The sequence below is a fragment of the Acomys minous genome (assembly GCF_964271855.1).
Source record: "Acomys minous genome assembly, chromosome: 15".
Taxonomy (NCBI): domain Eukaryota; kingdom Metazoa; phylum Chordata; class Mammalia; order Rodentia; family Muridae; genus Acomys; species Acomys minous.
Window position 1 is genome coordinate 8,603,600 of NC_140497.1, and position 16,063 is coordinate 8,619,662.

At 44.7% G+C, this 16,063-nt stretch overlaps 1 protein-coding gene across 5 annotated transcripts in view; it reads left to right on the forward strand.

Annotated features, from left to right (window-relative positions):
* Nucleotides 1-16,063, forward strand: part of DLGAP2 (DLG associated protein 2) — a 704,261-nt gene that overhangs the window by 252,115 nt on the left and 436,083 nt on the right. Inside the window, exon 1 of one of the 5 annotated variants that reach the window (XM_084758845.1) lies at nt 15,020-15,323. The exons of the other annotated variants lie outside the window; for them this stretch is intronic. Coding sequence (XP_084614971.1) covers nt 15,290-15,323 — 34 coding nt within the window. The 5' untranslated portion in view covers nt 15,020-15,289. Of the gene's footprint in view, nt 1-15,019; nt 15,324-16,063 lie in introns of those variants that run through there. 5 annotated transcript variants of the gene reach the window in all.

Sequence of the window (16,063 nt, forward strand, 5' to 3'; positions counted from 1 at the left end):
GGTGGGGAGGAGAGAGAGGGGGTGGGGAGGAGAGAGAGGGGGTGGGGAGGAGAGAGAGGGGGTGGGGAGGAGAGAGAGGGGGTGGGGAGGAGAGAGAGGGGGTAGGGAGGAGAGAGAGGGGGTGGGGAGGAGAGAGAGGGGGTGGGGAGGAGAGAGAGGGGATGGGGAGGAGAGAGAGGGGGTGGGGAGGAGAGAGAAGGGGTGGGGAGGAGAGAGAGGAGGTAGGGAGGAGAGAGAAGGGGTAGGGAGGAGAGAGAGGGGGTGGGGAGGAGAGAGAGGGGATGGGGAGGAGAGAGAGGGGGTCGGGAGGAGAGAGAGGAGGTAGGGAGGAGAGAGAGGGGGTAGGGAGGAGAGAGAGGGGGTGGGGAGGAGAGAGAGGGGGTGGGGAGGAGAGAGGGGGTAGGGAGGAGAGAGAGGGGGTGGGGAGGAGAGAGAGGGGGTGGGGAGGAGAGAGAGGGGGTGGGGAGGAGAGAGAGGGGGTGGGGAGGAGAGAGAGGGGGTGGGGAGGAGAGAGAGGGGGTGGGGAGGAGAGAGAGGGGGTGGGGAGGAGAGAGAGGGGGTGGGGAGGAGAGAGAGGGGGTAGGGAGGAGAGAGAGGGGGTAGGGAGGAGAGAGAGGGGGTGGGGAGGAGAGAGAGGGGATGGGGAGGAGAGAGAGGGGGTGGGGAGGAGAGAGAAGGGGTAGGGAGGAGAGAGAGGAGGTAGGGAGGAGAGAGAGGGGGTGGGGAGGAGAAAGAGGGGGTGGAGGGTGGGAGGAGAGGAGGGGGGGGAGAGAGGGGGTAGGGAGGAGAGAGGGGGTAGGGAGGAGAGAGAAGGGGTGGGGAGGAGAGAGAGGGGGTGGGGAGGAGAGAGAGGGGGTAGGGAGGAGAGAGAAGGGGTGGGGAGGAGAGAGAGGGGGTGGGGAGGAGAGAGAGGGGGTAGGGAGGAGAGAGAAGGGGTGGGGAGGAGAGAGAGGGGGTGGGGAGAAGATGGGGGGCTATTAAAGAGTGTCCAAGTTGCAGCAGACATAGAGTTTTGGTGCCTTCTTACATTGTATGTATGCGTGTTATTGGTCTCAATAGCTTGACAAGGCTGCCAAGGTATGTGAGTGCCTGTGGGTGAACTAATAGTTCTTGCAAATGGCTGTGTAGTGGAGTCTCCTTCCAGCTTCCTGTTAACAGAATTGCTTGCAGAATGAGGAATTTGGTTTGTTAAACTTTCTGCTGAATGTGGGGCTCACCTTGTATTCTCATTTGTTCCTACCCAACCTCCTGGGCTATGGCATTGTTGACACTAAGAGCTGATGACGTATGAGTGGCCTCAAAGCCTGGCATGCACCTTGTTTTTGTCTCTGTAATGCGATGGCATAACTTTTCTTTTGAAAATATCTTTTTGAAATTAATTCACATGACATAAAATTCACTCATTTCAAGTATCAAATCCAGAGCCTTTTAATATATTTATAATGCTGTGTGACCATCTGCACTATCAAATGACAGATTTGATCACTATTTTTGATACCAGGACCCATAAGCAGTCACCACTATGCTCCCTGCCCAGCAACCCTGGCAGGCAAATCTACGTTCTGTGTCTACAGATTAGCACATGTTGGGCACTCTGTGTTGGATGAGGCCTATAATAAGTGGTCTTGGGTTCTCGCTTCTTTCACTAAGAAAGTATTGTAAAGTTAATTTATGCCTTAAGTTGCATTCATACTTGCTTGTTTTCAGGTACTAATACACCATGTTTATTTAATTATTCCTCAGACAATAGATTTTTAATTTTTCCCCTGTTATCCACAATGCTGGCCTAAGCATCCTTTCCCTGCTTTAATTTCTCTTGGATATATAACCAGGAGAGGAATCACTGGGGTCATGATGTAATTGTACTTTATTGATCAACCTCCAGGTCTCTTTCCTTGAAAGCTGCACCATTTTTATTCATACTGGTAATGCATGGATTTGGATTTCTTTATACTCTAATAGTATTGGTTAGTGTGTGTCTCTTATATTACAGGCTCCCTAGAGAGAGTGAGGTACCTTACTGCCATTTTAGCTTGCATATCTGTAATGTCTGTTGATGTTGACTGTCTTCTTAAATGCTTTCTAAAAACTAGCTTCTCATCTCTGGAGAAATGACTTCAGTCTTTTGTCCATTTGAAAATGATTTTTTGTTCTTACTGAGTTTTAAATACTTAAATATTCTGTAAATAGTTTCCTTATTATTTATAGGATTTTTCAAATATTTTCTCCCATGTTGTAGGTTTTTCTTTTGCTTTCTTGATAGTGTTTTTTCAGGGCAAGAATTTTGAATGTGCTCAAGTCTAGTTCACCTGTGCTTGTTCTCTGCCCTTGGTGCTTGGAGTGCCATGTCTGAGAACTCCCTGTTAACCTCTGTCCACAAGGGGCAGCTCTTGTGCTGTGTTCTGAGTTCTATAGCTTTTACATCTAAAACTAAAGGTTTGTTTGTTGGTTTTGGTTTTTTAAAAAAATATATTTCAAAGATGTTTTGCTCTCTGATGTGAGATTGGGATGCCTTTTTTTTCTCACATGCTTTTCTGGTTGTCCCAGAATTATTTGTTGAACACTCTCTTCCCATAGGGTAGTTATGACATCTGTCTTAGTTTACTCAGGCTGCTCTGGTGGAATTCCATAGGCAGTGTGGCTGTGTAAAAAGCACACACTTGCTTTTCACAGATCTGGTGGCAGGGTGTCTTAGATCAGGGCACCAGCAGTCCAGTGTCTACGTGCAATGCTTCCTGGTTCATGATGATGTCTTCTTGCTCTCTTCATGAGGTGGGAGGTGTGAAGACGCATTCTGTCCATCTGAAAGGACTCTACCCTCATAACCCCATCACCTTCCAAAGGCCCCCACACTTCAGACAGTCATTTGGGGTCTTGTGTTTTCCTTTATGAATTCTTGGAAATATAAGTACTTGACACATGTCAGCTTTGATGTCTTATTTTTTGGCTCTTGGTTTTTATCCCACAGAAATGTGTGTCATGTGTAAGAGGAAGCAATTTATTTTTTCCTCTGTTGTTTAAAAGTCTTAGGCCATGTGGGCATGTGGGGGCAGATTGTGGCACTCTGACTTGTTGATGTACAGGTTCAGACCAGGCAGCATGAGTTTAATTTCAATTAGAATCTGATTTTGAGTAAGTTGCTCAGCTTCTGTGGGGTGAGATCCTCACTCTCAAGAGCAAAACATCTTTGAAATTGAAGTGGGGAGTATATGAGGAGCCTATGGGGAACATACACATTCCTATGTGACATTGGTCCTATGAGGTTTTTATACCTATGTTGTGGACACTAAAGGTCCTAAATAGAGCAAGAGAATGAAGGAGGACCATTAAAACCTGGTTCCACTTGCAGAGCCTCTGTGCTGCTTTTCCTGGTTATGGCACCTATGGCCTTTCTACTTGCCACTGTGTTGTTGTCGTGTCGACTGAACCTCTCCTGAACTCTCTAAAGTTGCCCTCAGAGACCTCAGACAACATCCTGCCTCTGTCCCTAGGATGACTCTAGATATCAGAACACAGTAGGGCATCTATTCTGACCTGCTTGGCTGCACTTGGATTCAACAAGTGCAAACCAATGCTTTCACTTGGGTACTGAGGTGCTAAATAGGTGGATCAGGAGATCACATGACCCTGGGTCTGGACAGGGCACCAGGGAGTTCTGCTGTGCTCACAAGTTATGCCACCATGATGGGCGATCTGGGGGTAAAATCTTCCCTCTTGGATGTCTCTGCTTTTCTCTATAAAATAAGAAACTTGTTAGATATTCTCCAGGGGACTCTGTGACTTTAAAATTCAGTGTGCCTATAAATATGACTAAGTGATTTCACAACTATATTTAAAACTACAAGAGTAGACTAAAGGGTAGGAAAATAGCTATGATTCTCCTGTTGGAGTCACAGTTGGAACTGAGTTTCAGAAAGTGTTTTGAAGTTACAGAACATCCAAGTGTCATTGATAAGGGACTGATAAAGTTGAATGTCACTGACAGACTTCTTCCCACTGTGGGATGAGTTCTCATGAATGTATCTTTAGGGTAGAGGTTTGGAGGATGTCATCAGAATCTTTTAGAGGGCTGTTAGTGAGGTTCCCACTAGGAGCAGACTGGGGATCTTCCAACCTTTATCACACGGTTTTCTCGTTTTCATCTGTTAAATCACTCAGGCAATGCAGTTCCTGATGAACTGTGAGAAGTACTAAAAGGTTAGTGTTGGATTGAAAGTGTCTCTACAGCTTTACTGTCTTTAAAGGTGTAGGGCACTCTTCTTCTGAGCGTTTCCTTCTGGGACGTGCTCCATAGGACCCCTCAACTGAGGTACCTCAATATACTTGAGTGTGTGGCCAGCAAACACTGCTTGAATTCCTCTTTTTAACACTATGTGTAGCTCCTCATAGAGATAAAACTTAGTCTCTTCTCTCCTTTGTAAAAACTAAATATGTAGGGTTTTTTTTTCTGGTTATAAAAAATATTTTTTAGTTTATAAAGATCAGCTCTGCGGAAAAAGAAAATTCCTTCTTGCTATATATCCTAACACAACAAAGTAATCACAAGAGGTAGTTTGCAAAATGTAATTTCAGAATAAAAAATGAACAAGCACGGGCACACAGATGAGTGTAGACACATATGCACACAGACAGACATAGAAATACAAACACAGGATCACACGAATACAGACATGTGTACACAGAGGCACATGCATAAACCTGACTCTGAAACACATGAATGCGGATGTGTGTATACAGAGACAAATACATAAACATGAGCAGAAGTACAGGTGTGTGTACACACAGGGAGTCGCATAACCCTGAGTACAAGGACACACAAATGCAGGTGCGCGTTGTGGTGGTTGCTCCCGGTTGTCACCTTGACTATGTCCGGAATGAACTGCAGGCAGAAATGGGGGCACACCTGTGGTCTGTACCTGGAGGCAGGAAAGCAACAAGCCTTTGATCTGGATCTTGAGGCTGAGGGACACAGATTTTTTGATCCAGATCTTGAGATGGGATGACACACACTGTTGATCCGGGTTGACATGCGCCTTTAATCCAGATCTTGAGGTACACATTTAATCTGGGCTGTACCTTCTTCTGGAGTCCTGTGTAAGGAAATGGAAACATGTGCCTGCTTGTACTCACTTGTAAACCTACGAGTGCAATTGTTCATGTTCTTACTCTACATGAAGTTCATGGTTGTGTAGTGTTCCTTGTACGTGGTAAAATATTTAAAAACCAGACATCTTGATATTCAGATTGTTTCCAGCTTGTCCTTTAAACCAGTGGTTCTCAACCCTCCTAACGCTGCAACCCTTTAATAGAGTCCTTCATGTTGTGGTGACCCCAAACAATAGAATTATTTTTTTGCTACTTTATAACTATAACTCTGCTGTTGTTATGAACTGTGATATAAGCATCCATGTTTTCCAGTGGTCTCTGAGGGGCGTGGCCCACAGGTTGGGAACTGTTGCCTTAAATGATCTTAGGGGAGCTTTGTGTTGAGGGAGCCCACGATTGGGACTTTCACTGTGTCCCCGTGGTGGGATGGAATAAGTCTGTGTTTTCTGTGATTTCCTAGTGGTGTCTGTGTGAGCAGCCCGCAAAGATCGGCGAGGGGCACTGCCTGTTCAGTGCTCTGTGGATTCTGGACCTCTGTGGGGGACACCACACAGCAACCCTTCCACAGCCATGCTTCTGCTGCTGGGTTTGTCACAGGACCATTCTTCCTTTCAGCAGGCCAGAGGAAGGGGAACTCGGGCCTTCCGAAGTCTGACTTGGGTGGGGTTGGGTGGCATCCGCCCTCAGTCCCTCTCGGTAGGTGCCACAGAACATTTTTCTCTGTCCCTCTCCTTACCTTACTCAGTTGTTTCTTTCTTCGTTCTTCCCAAGCTAAGGACTTATTTTCCACAGGGGACCGCGTCAAGTGCCATCAATATTCACAGTTAAATGACCTGCAACACCCAACCTAGAACACAGTGAGGGAGAAATAACATTTCAAGTAATTATAGCACAAGGCAGGCAGAACTGTAAGGGGCAGTATTTTGCCCAGAGACTTAGAAAAGGAAATGGGGAAAGGAGGAGGGTGAGGTTTTGAGTAATTTCACATCTCAGGCATTGTGTGGAGGAGTTCACTCTGACTGACAGTCGCAGGATTGAGGTAGAGTGAAGGATGAATGCATGAAAGAAGATGGCACCGGCATTTCCTGGCCTTTTGTGACTGACCTGGCAGTCTGAATAATTTACCCAGGTAACCACACAGAGGCCTCTCAGGACTTGTTATGTATCAGTGGGCTTGCTTATAAATGTGCTATGAGGCTTGTTCTAGAGGGTGTAAGACTTCTGAAAGAGCATGAAACACACCAGACAATAGCAGAGCCTGCCAGGAAGCGGGGACTAGTTATAATTAATGCATAGTTGCAGTGTTCAGACTCATTTTCTTTCCCCCAAGTGCCTGTGTATTTAGAAACCAAGCAATGAGCAGGTTAAACAAATGTGCAAATCTATCAAGATCAGTTTAAATATGGTCCTAATTAACCCATTTCCTAACATTTTGTATCATTGTAAGGATAATTGATGTTCACACCTACACATCAACTAATATGCATATATATTTACAAACAAGAAAATATGCAATTTTTTCTATGGTAAAGTAATACTGTGTGCTTTTCTTTAAAAGGTACTTTGTAAACTTTTACTTCTCCAGTTTTTTAATTTGCTTTTTAAAAATACATTTTATTAATTTATTCATATTACATCTCAATTGCTATCCCATCCCTTCCATCCTTCCATTCCTCTCTCCCTCCCATTTTCCCCTTACTCTCTTCCCCTGTGACTGAGTCATGACCTCCCCCTGCATATGCTCATATCAAGTCTCTTCTTAATCTAGGGCTGCCTGAATGACTCACCATGGGAATGTGTGCCATGGAGCCTGATATACCGTGTTGTATCTAGAACTGTCTCACTGCAGCCCGGCTGATCCACTTGGATAAACTGTTACTGTCTGACTCCCTCGGGTTTCTTATATGCAAATGACTTTCCCATTATGTTGCAGTGAACTGAAGTCTGGGGGTAACAGGCGATAAAGCAAGGGAGTCATGAACTTAGAATGAAGCATTGTGGGAGGAGCCAAGCTCCCCAGATGCTGCATCTGGAAGGAGGAGGGTCCATCACACCTTGTTCTGCTCTCATTTTAAAATACAGAGACTGGAAAACCTTTACATAACTCATGGAGATAAGGAACCAAGAACAATGGTTTTTGTCTTGGAAAAGCACTAATCAGACTCACTAGCCATAGAAATTTGGTGACCATGTATATGGTATCAAGAACAGTACAGTTCCTGGATGTAATCGTCAAGAAGCGTAGTATTACTGCCTCAAATGTTGGATACTAGCAGCATGTTACCATAGCAACAAAGCAAGTAGATATAGCAGGATAGTAAGCAGCAAAAATAATATTCAAGAACCCAAACTTTAATATTTCATTTCTATTATAATCACAATTATTTTTTAGGATACTATTGTTGGGTTTTTGCTTTTTCAAAAGAAGGAAAGTGTTTTGTTTGGTTTTGTTTTGTTTGAGGAAATTTACTTTTGGTAAACCTTTTTATGGAGTGAACTGTGTGGTAAGTTCATCAGCAAACTCGGCCTGTCTCTTCTTGGTCATTCATTCTCCTGTTCACCTAACATTAATTACTGCTTGGAGCTGTCCGTATTCAAAGTTCTGAAAGTGTAGCCCATGATGAGCATCACTGTTTCTTGGAAACCTGCCTTCGTGGTACACGTTTTGTTTTGTGGGCTGGAGTAGACACATGTTAAATATGTTCACACACTCAAATATATGCATGAATCTTTGAGTCACGTGTTCAAACCTAGTAGTTTTTAGAAAGTTTCACTGCTTCAAAATCTATATTAAAGGAGCAGTGTTAGATGTATAGTTATAAGAATACATTATAGTTCTGTAAGGTTTTGCATATTCTGTGGTTTTTTTTACCAGTATATAATTAAATAAAACATATGTATCATTTGACGTTCCTATCTCTTTTACACTGAAATGATTAGACAATGTTTGAGTGTTCGGTTTAAGTGAAAAGCACTAATCTCAGCAGAAATGAAAATCATGAGGAATATTTGGATTTGCAGTGTTTGCAGTTTTGTTGTTCGGTGGCTGCAATGGTGAAAGTTTAAAAGACTTTTCTCAATACCGAGTGAGCTACTTCCAAATACCAAGTTGTAAAGGAAAAGCATAATTTACCTAGACTCTTCATTATCAAATGTTTTCATTAATGCTTTTATTTGCTTTAGAAAAAGTACCAGAACAAAATAATAACAGCCTTCATAGTCAGTAACACACAAAAATAGTTTTTCTCTTCACTGAACAATAATTGCACATACAAAATTAAATATAGTTTGCTCCTATAGCAACAAATGTTGAGGGAATGCACAGGAAGTGTTGCTTGTGTCATGATGAGCAGTTCAGATGTTTACATGTGTCCACCATCCCCAAAGCACTCTATTAATAACTAACCCCATGCAATAGACATTTTAGTAAAATCAGATGATTTTACTTAATCACACGATGCATTTTACAGTACACAATAGAGACAAGTTCATTAAGAACTTTATCTTCAACTCGTCAAACTGGCAAACTGATTCATGTTTCACCTTAACTCAGGACAGTAATTTACAGCTATTCAATGCCTTCCTGGTGTTGTTGGTCTTCAGATGAAGAGAACAGAAATTTGTTTGTATAAAAGAATGTTTGAAAATGTACCAGTGGCCAGTCATCTTGGCAGGCTCTGGAGTGTTGTGAAATGCAGGAAACATTTGTCCTGGGGAAGGGGCGGGGGAATGCTTGTTGGTACCTCCAAATCCAGTCTCTGCCAGGAATGACTGTCTTGGTAGGCGTAGCTCTCAGCCGTATACATGCCTAAGGTAATTTTGAATAACATTAGAGAATGCAAACAGTTATAAATATATCAGATGAAAAAACATATTCCTGTTTTTTCCCCGTTACTATGTTTGATGCAGTGTTTCAAGTGCTGTCCATGGAATACTTTTTTTGTATGAGGCCTGGCTGTCTTGACTGTGCCTCTCACAGTGTCTGTGATATTAGTGTGCTTGCCCTTTTTTTCATTTCCTTGCCTTTTCCTACCAGTGGTTAAGTTTTGTGTTTGTCCTGGTATGTTTTATGTTCCTTGTATTATTTCTCCTCACTCTTTCTTAGTTTATTCACTCTTGATTTTGGTCTTGATTTTGTAGTTTGAACCTATGATTCAAGGAGTTATTCTTCTCTGCTCTTTACATAGGATTATAAAAGGATGGGAAAGGGTTTGTGTTTTCCTAAACCAAAAGAACACTAGACCTGACTCTCAGATCATGGGTCCTGGATGCCAAGTCCCGGTCAAAGTGGGTGGGACTCTTGAGTGATGTGCCCGAGGATTCCCACTCCCACTGGCCTTAGTCTGTACTTTCTGGCCAGGGCAAGCTGGGTATTGAGTTTGTCTTTGCCCGATAGTGGCTCCATAAGTGATGCCTGCCCTAGAGCTCTGATATTTCCCTTGTAGAAGAAGAATACTGTTTGCCTGCCTAAAACAGGTGAATTAATGTGAATATGTTCCTGAATTTTCAAGCACATTGAACTACCAGCTTGATTTTAAAAAATGCTAAATCCAATCTGAACCTCTGCTCTCATTTTCTCTGAGTCAAGACTGTAACCACCCTTGAAGAACTGAGGGACATGTGCTTGGTAACCCTAAGAACTTGTGGATCCATGCCATCAAGATGACAGTCCACGCCATTAGGATGACAGTCCATGCCATCAGGATGACAGTCCTGCTATAGGAAACTACGTTGGAGCTGTGGAACTATCTTTATGAAATCTTATGCTTAGAGCCTGTCCTTAATCTGAGCATAATTTTGACACTAGGATACCCAGAGTCCTCATTATATATGCACCAAGTTAAGATAGATTGAATCAACCATTAGGCATTGCTATTGTCATAGATGACCACAAAACACAAATTAATTAAAATGCACCCACTCTAATAATCACCCTCAAAGTTAGCGTGTATGAGACTAACGTTAACCAAGTATTCAAATGCTGCTTGTGCTTCCAAGTTCCCTCTCTCATTATTTATTATTCTTTTTATTGTATGTAAAGAGGGATGCATCTTAATTGGTTACCTATCCCCCATGCAGATGTAAGTGGCATCACCCTAAGAACTGTGTGGTTGATTCCTTGTTTGTAGTTTGCTGGCTGGGCTCTCTCTTGCCTTCTCATCCCTGTTTCTGAAAGAAGATTAGGAATCTCCATTCTGAGAATCAGTGCTGGCTTTCTGGTGATGTAAACAGGGATCAGGCAAAACCAGATCCTCTGGGGGCAATTTGCTCTGAGTGAGCTTTATTTGCAAGCAGCCTGTGGCCTTTCATGTTTGAAAATTGTGAATGTGTTCACTGATACCAACAGGAGAGGGTGAAATGTGTTGCCAGAAAAACAAAAGGCAGCTAATCTTTAATTTAATGTAGCAAAACAAAGTCCTTGCTGGGACACTGATGCTTAAGGCTGCAGAAATAAGAGAAGTGTTGACAGTCTGATTCTCTTGTTTACCAGCTTGTAAACCCTTCGTTCTGGATTAGGAACCAGGCACTAGCAGTTGCATAAAACATGAGCACATGCTTTCCTTCCCTTGTGTTTCTGCATGATTCTCTGACTGTGAGAAGTATTGATAGCAGCTTCAGGGACCTCGGTAGTTCTAAGGCTACATGTTTTGTACCCTTGTTCCATCTCCAAGTGGGGATCACCTTGCACGGGGGTGGTTGGCTCTTGACCTAATTTACCAGTGATGGGTGTTGCTTTTGCATTTTGCTTTTCCTCCTGGGAATAAGAAATTAACATGAGTGCTTTACAGGGTGGTCGTCCCCTGGGCTGAGCTGCATTCTTGACAAACCCTGCCCCACCTCTATGCCACAGCAGTCTACGTTAGGGTAGGAGGCCTCGCTGACCACCCAGCTCCAGAACTCACTCTGAACAGTGGTGTCCATCCATGGAATACTGAGTATAGCTTTGTGCAGCCACAGACAATGGCAGCCAAGCCAAATCAGGCTTGGGTGAAGTTTCAACAATCTTGAGGTATTTTAGCAGAGAGAGTCAGGTCAGCAAAGGACAGGAAGGAGATTGGCTTGGGTAGTCATACTGGCATTCAGTTTCAGTCATCAACAAGTCAGCTGTTCAACCAACTGCTCACTGATGAGCTTGTCCACACCGTAGCTGTTTTGAGTCACATCTAAGAGAGACAGGCTAAAAACCCAGGTACCCCATGGTGATTTTTAACTGCTGCTTCAGAAATCAGGAAACATACCTAGTGTGGCTCTGTGCAGACTTCCTAACAGCTCTGTCAGTTTCCCTGACAGAAACATGCTCTTATGTCTGCCTCAAAAGAGAGGGTGAAAACCTGCCATCCCAAAGCAGGGAAAATATCTGGCAAATCTTCGTTGAGTATCTCCTGGTTATAGCTGGATTAGATGTCGAGCGAGAGACGGAATGGCAATGTGTGACTGAGAAGATGTGGGCAGAGCTCCTACTAGAGGGACAAGGCACAAACATCTCAGAACTCCCAACCACGCCCCCTTTAGTGAGTTCATATACACTTGCTTTTGCCTTGCAGGAACCCAGTCCCAGCAGTAGCACAGCTCTTCTCAGGGTATCCTTCTCTCTAGGATAACCCAGTTGTTTATCAAGCCTGTGTGCTGCTGATCACCCTGGTCTGTTTTCTGTGTGAGACTGGACTGTGTATTGGACAGGAGCATGTTAGTTCTAGAGCCACTTCTCATCCAGTGGCTTAGCTGTGCTTTGGTTATTCCCCTTGTGGGATAAGATGCAAATAGTACTCTCTTCTAGGCCATCAAGAGGCAGATCAACAAACCACATGGTCCTGGGGATCCCTTAATACAAGAACTCCTCTTCCTCTCCATTGGATGCCCTTCTTCCTCCAGGTTGGATGGTCCTCTTTCTTCCAGTTGGATGGTCCTCTTCCTCCCAGTTGGATGGTCCTCTTCCTCCCAGTTGGATGGTCCTCTTCCTCCTGCTTGGATGATCCTCTTTCTCTTGCTTGGATGGTCCTTTTCTTCCCATTTGGATAGTCCTCTTCCTCTCAGTTGGATGGCCTTCTTCCTCCCAGTTGGATAGTCCTCTTCCTCGCAGTTGGATGGTCCTCTTCCTCCCAGTTGGATGGTCCTCTTCCACCCAGGTGGATGGTCCTTTTCCTCTCAGTTAGATGGCCCTCTTCCTCCTGGTTGGATGGACCTCTTCCTCATGGTTGGATGGCCTTCTTCCTCCCAGTTGGATGCTCCTCTTCTTCCTGTTTGGATATGCCTCTTTCTCCTGGTGCACTTACCAGATTTACTTTAGTATGTTCTACCCTATTTTTTCACTATGTGATAAATAACTTGTTGGGTGTGAAGCCAGCAGTGCTACATCCCATCATACAGCGTCATCCTTACCCCACGCACTGCAATTCCATCATTACCTCAGACCTCATCCTCTATTCATCCATTACCCCAAGGCCCACTCTCCACTGTCATTCTCTACCAAGGCTCCACTCTCTTATGCCAGCTTTGTTTCAGACTTCACCCTCTATTTTATTATAACTTCAGGTCCCATCCTCCCATTACATCATTGCCCAATGCCCTATCCTCCTACTTCAGTATTATCTGGGGTGCTTCCCATGTGTAAAAAATTGGAGTGGATGAGTCCATTACCTGTGGATTCTGGGCAATGATAAAACACCAGGAGAAGGTTACTCCATAGGGCAGAAAGGTCCTCCATCAGTAAGTAGGGCATGGACCATAGGGGCGGGTCACAGCACTAACTGTCATTTTCTTTGAACTTTAAGTCAGTTGTTTTAAGGACTGGAGATTTTAGCCTTGCCATCTTCAGTGAACTAGGACATATCTGGACATCAAGGAGCCACTGACAAGACATTGTAGTGAACACAGGGTAGGATCTGAGTCTTGCCTGAATAGTTTTTCTGGAATATCATCATAAAATGCTTCAGAGCCAGAAGCAGACTGCTGAGTGGCTGGAGGCCGGGGTGGGGTGGTGATCAAGACAGAAGGTACTAATTCTCTCGTGGACCTAGAGGTCAGACTCTGAACTTGGGGCTCAGGCTGAGGGACTGGTTTGTTCTACAAGTTCTAAGGCCCGTTCCATGCCTCTTTACAGAACCTGGTGGTGACATTCTTTGGCTGTAGCCCCATCAGGCTAGTCAGTTTGCCTGTCTACACATTGATGTCAGTATTCTGGGATGCCTGTCCTTGGTCTTTCCTAATTATCAAGTGATCTCATCTCAAGATCCATAATTATGTCTACAAAGACTTATTTTCAAATAATATCATATTCTGAGGAACCAAATAGACATAAATTGGTGTAGGGGAGGCATTAAATACTCCAGTGGTCAAGGCAACATCCTTGCTGAGAGGCACCAACACATCCTATTGCAGGTAACCTACTTTCCTGAAAGAGGCCTTCAGTGTCCTCTGAGAGGAAGTGTACATATAGCATATAGTTAGTTATTCTTTCCACTAAGTGGTGTGTTGGTGAGGCCAACTGAAGGAGATCTGGATTGGTTTATGGTTTTTATATTGAATATTGAAATAAAGTTTTATGATCTGTGGACACTTCTCTGCACCAAGTGACCTCAAAACAGCTGCCCAATGAGGTCCAAAAGCAAATTCACTCAGACTAGTAACAGCATAGTACAACTTTGCAGTCTAAGTCATTGAGCCAAGGAGCCAGGCGTGGTGGTGTACACCTGTAACCCCAGCACTAGGGGAGGCAGAGGCAAGTGGATTTCTGTGGGTTCCTGGTCTACAAAGTGAGTCCAGGACAGCCAAATTTACACAGAGAAACCCTGTCTTGCAAAACTCAAATAAATAAATAAATAAATAAATAAATAAATAAATAAACAATTATTTGATCCACAAAGTACTTTTCAGGAGCATGCTAGTAGTCTAATTTGGCGTAAACATGTTATGTTCAAGTACAAAGCCAGTCCTGTGAGTAGCGAGTTGTCTGGTAGAACCCCTACCTTTTTGTGGTGGGCTGGTGGGCTACTAGGCTGCTGGGATAGGTCAGAGAGGGCCAGGGGGCCTTTCCTAGGACAGACTTCCGGAATGTGTCCTGCAGTATTTGTGCAGTGGCCAGGCTCAGTAACTCTTCTCTTATCCTTGGTCTCCACCAGCCACTGTCTCTGTAAACTTGATAGTGGAGGAATCGAAAACACTAATAAATCCAAGTTTTCTGGTTATTCTTCCTGTGCTTCTAGAGAAAGTCACTTTGCTGAAAGTGAGGTTTTAGGCATAGCCATTGGCCATCTGTCAGCAGGTTGGCTCTCACCAGACCACACCCCTCTCTCCATGCGGAGGCTTGGGTATAGTGTTTGTCTCCTGGCGTGGAGTTTCTGTACTACAAAGAAAAGCAATAACAAAAAGCCCAGTCCTTCATTGTGAATAAAAAGGATTACTTTCTACTAGGACACGTCCAGTTGAAGTCGGTGTAAGGATGTGTAGATGTCAGGGGTCTCTGGCCTCCCCCTGCCTAGACTTGGCACTTATCTCTGTCGGCATCCTGGAAGAGGAGAGAGGAAGGCTTTCCTCTTCCCCTGCAACTTCTCAGATGCCAGGGAGCGCAGAATCTTCGGCAGGAGCTGCTCATGTGGACGGGCCTCTCTGAACACCCTGCCCACTCACTTTTATGAAGACCTGTGTCGTCAGCTCCGTGACGCTCCGTAGGAAGTTGCCCATTTATGGCTACTAGAGCAAATGATATCATCACAATAGGTGGCTCCTGTCTAAATAGGGATCGTTTGTGAAATGAGATTATAGGCATTTATCTGAAAGAGCAGGAGACAGAGCACCTGCTCTCGGTAATTGACGTCCCAGGGGGTAACACTGCACTCTAATCAAGGCGTCCATCTCCATGGCTAATTCTGTTACGAGCAGAGAGCTTGCCTTTTCCGCTCAGTGCCAGGCAGCCCCCACATCCACATGGAATCCACTCCAGATCCATGTTTTCTATTACGCTTGAATATATGGGACATGCATAGCGGTCCTATGCCTGCCACCGTGCTGCAGTGTGCCTGTTTTGCAGAGTACCGTGGTGGCTGCCTGGTCCAAGCCGAGGCTCGCCGGAGCTGTGACCACTCACTTGGTCACCCCAGCCTCCTCCTCCCTTTGCAGCGAGGTTAAAGTGCCCCTGCGTGCTCAGCTTCCTATCTGCCAGGAGCTGCCTGAGCTTCGCATTTGGATGCTGCAAACCGTGCAGCAGGAGTCTTGCTTCGGTAAGTCAAGGATGACTCATTTCTTACTTTTTGTGTCTTGGATGTATACTTTACTAGTTCTGTGGCCTCTGGGAAATGATACTTAACTGATCAGCACCCGACCAGCTAACCTGACAGCTGCTTACCTCTCTGTACTTTGCAGCATGTGTTTTTCCCTCTTTCCTTTCATTGCCCTGTTTCATAGTCCTAGGTTGCACTGCTTTCATAAGTGAAATACTCATGTCTTGGTAGACAGTAGTGACATCCAGGAGACTAGCATCACTGCAACATAGGGAGCATCTTCCATGCCCTGGGGGCTTGGGGGAGATGGTCTTGCACAGCAATCCAGAAAGACAAGTTCTGTCTCCGATTAACCATCATCCTGTTAACCACCAAATCAGTCTGTAACACGCTGTTTTGGCTGGCTCTCCTTTTATTTCGGCAAAGATGTGGCAGCTGGGTTGTGGGTTCCGTGATCCCCTGGGAATGAGTAGATCCAGGGATCATAGGTCATTAAACCTGTGTTTCATGGGCTAGCAAGAGAAAGAAGCCTGCAGAGAGGGCTTCCTTTGTGTTGTGAGTGCAGTAAAGGGTTCTGAGCTCTTCCCAGCTGCATTGAATAGGATGAAAGGGAAGAGAGGTGCTGGGATGCATGCCTGCTGGGAAGTGCTGTCTGTGCCCAGTCTTTATAACCAAAGCCCCTAACAAAGCACTAATTTAGCACTTACACCAAGTAGCCCTCCTCTGCTCTGTGGGAGGGG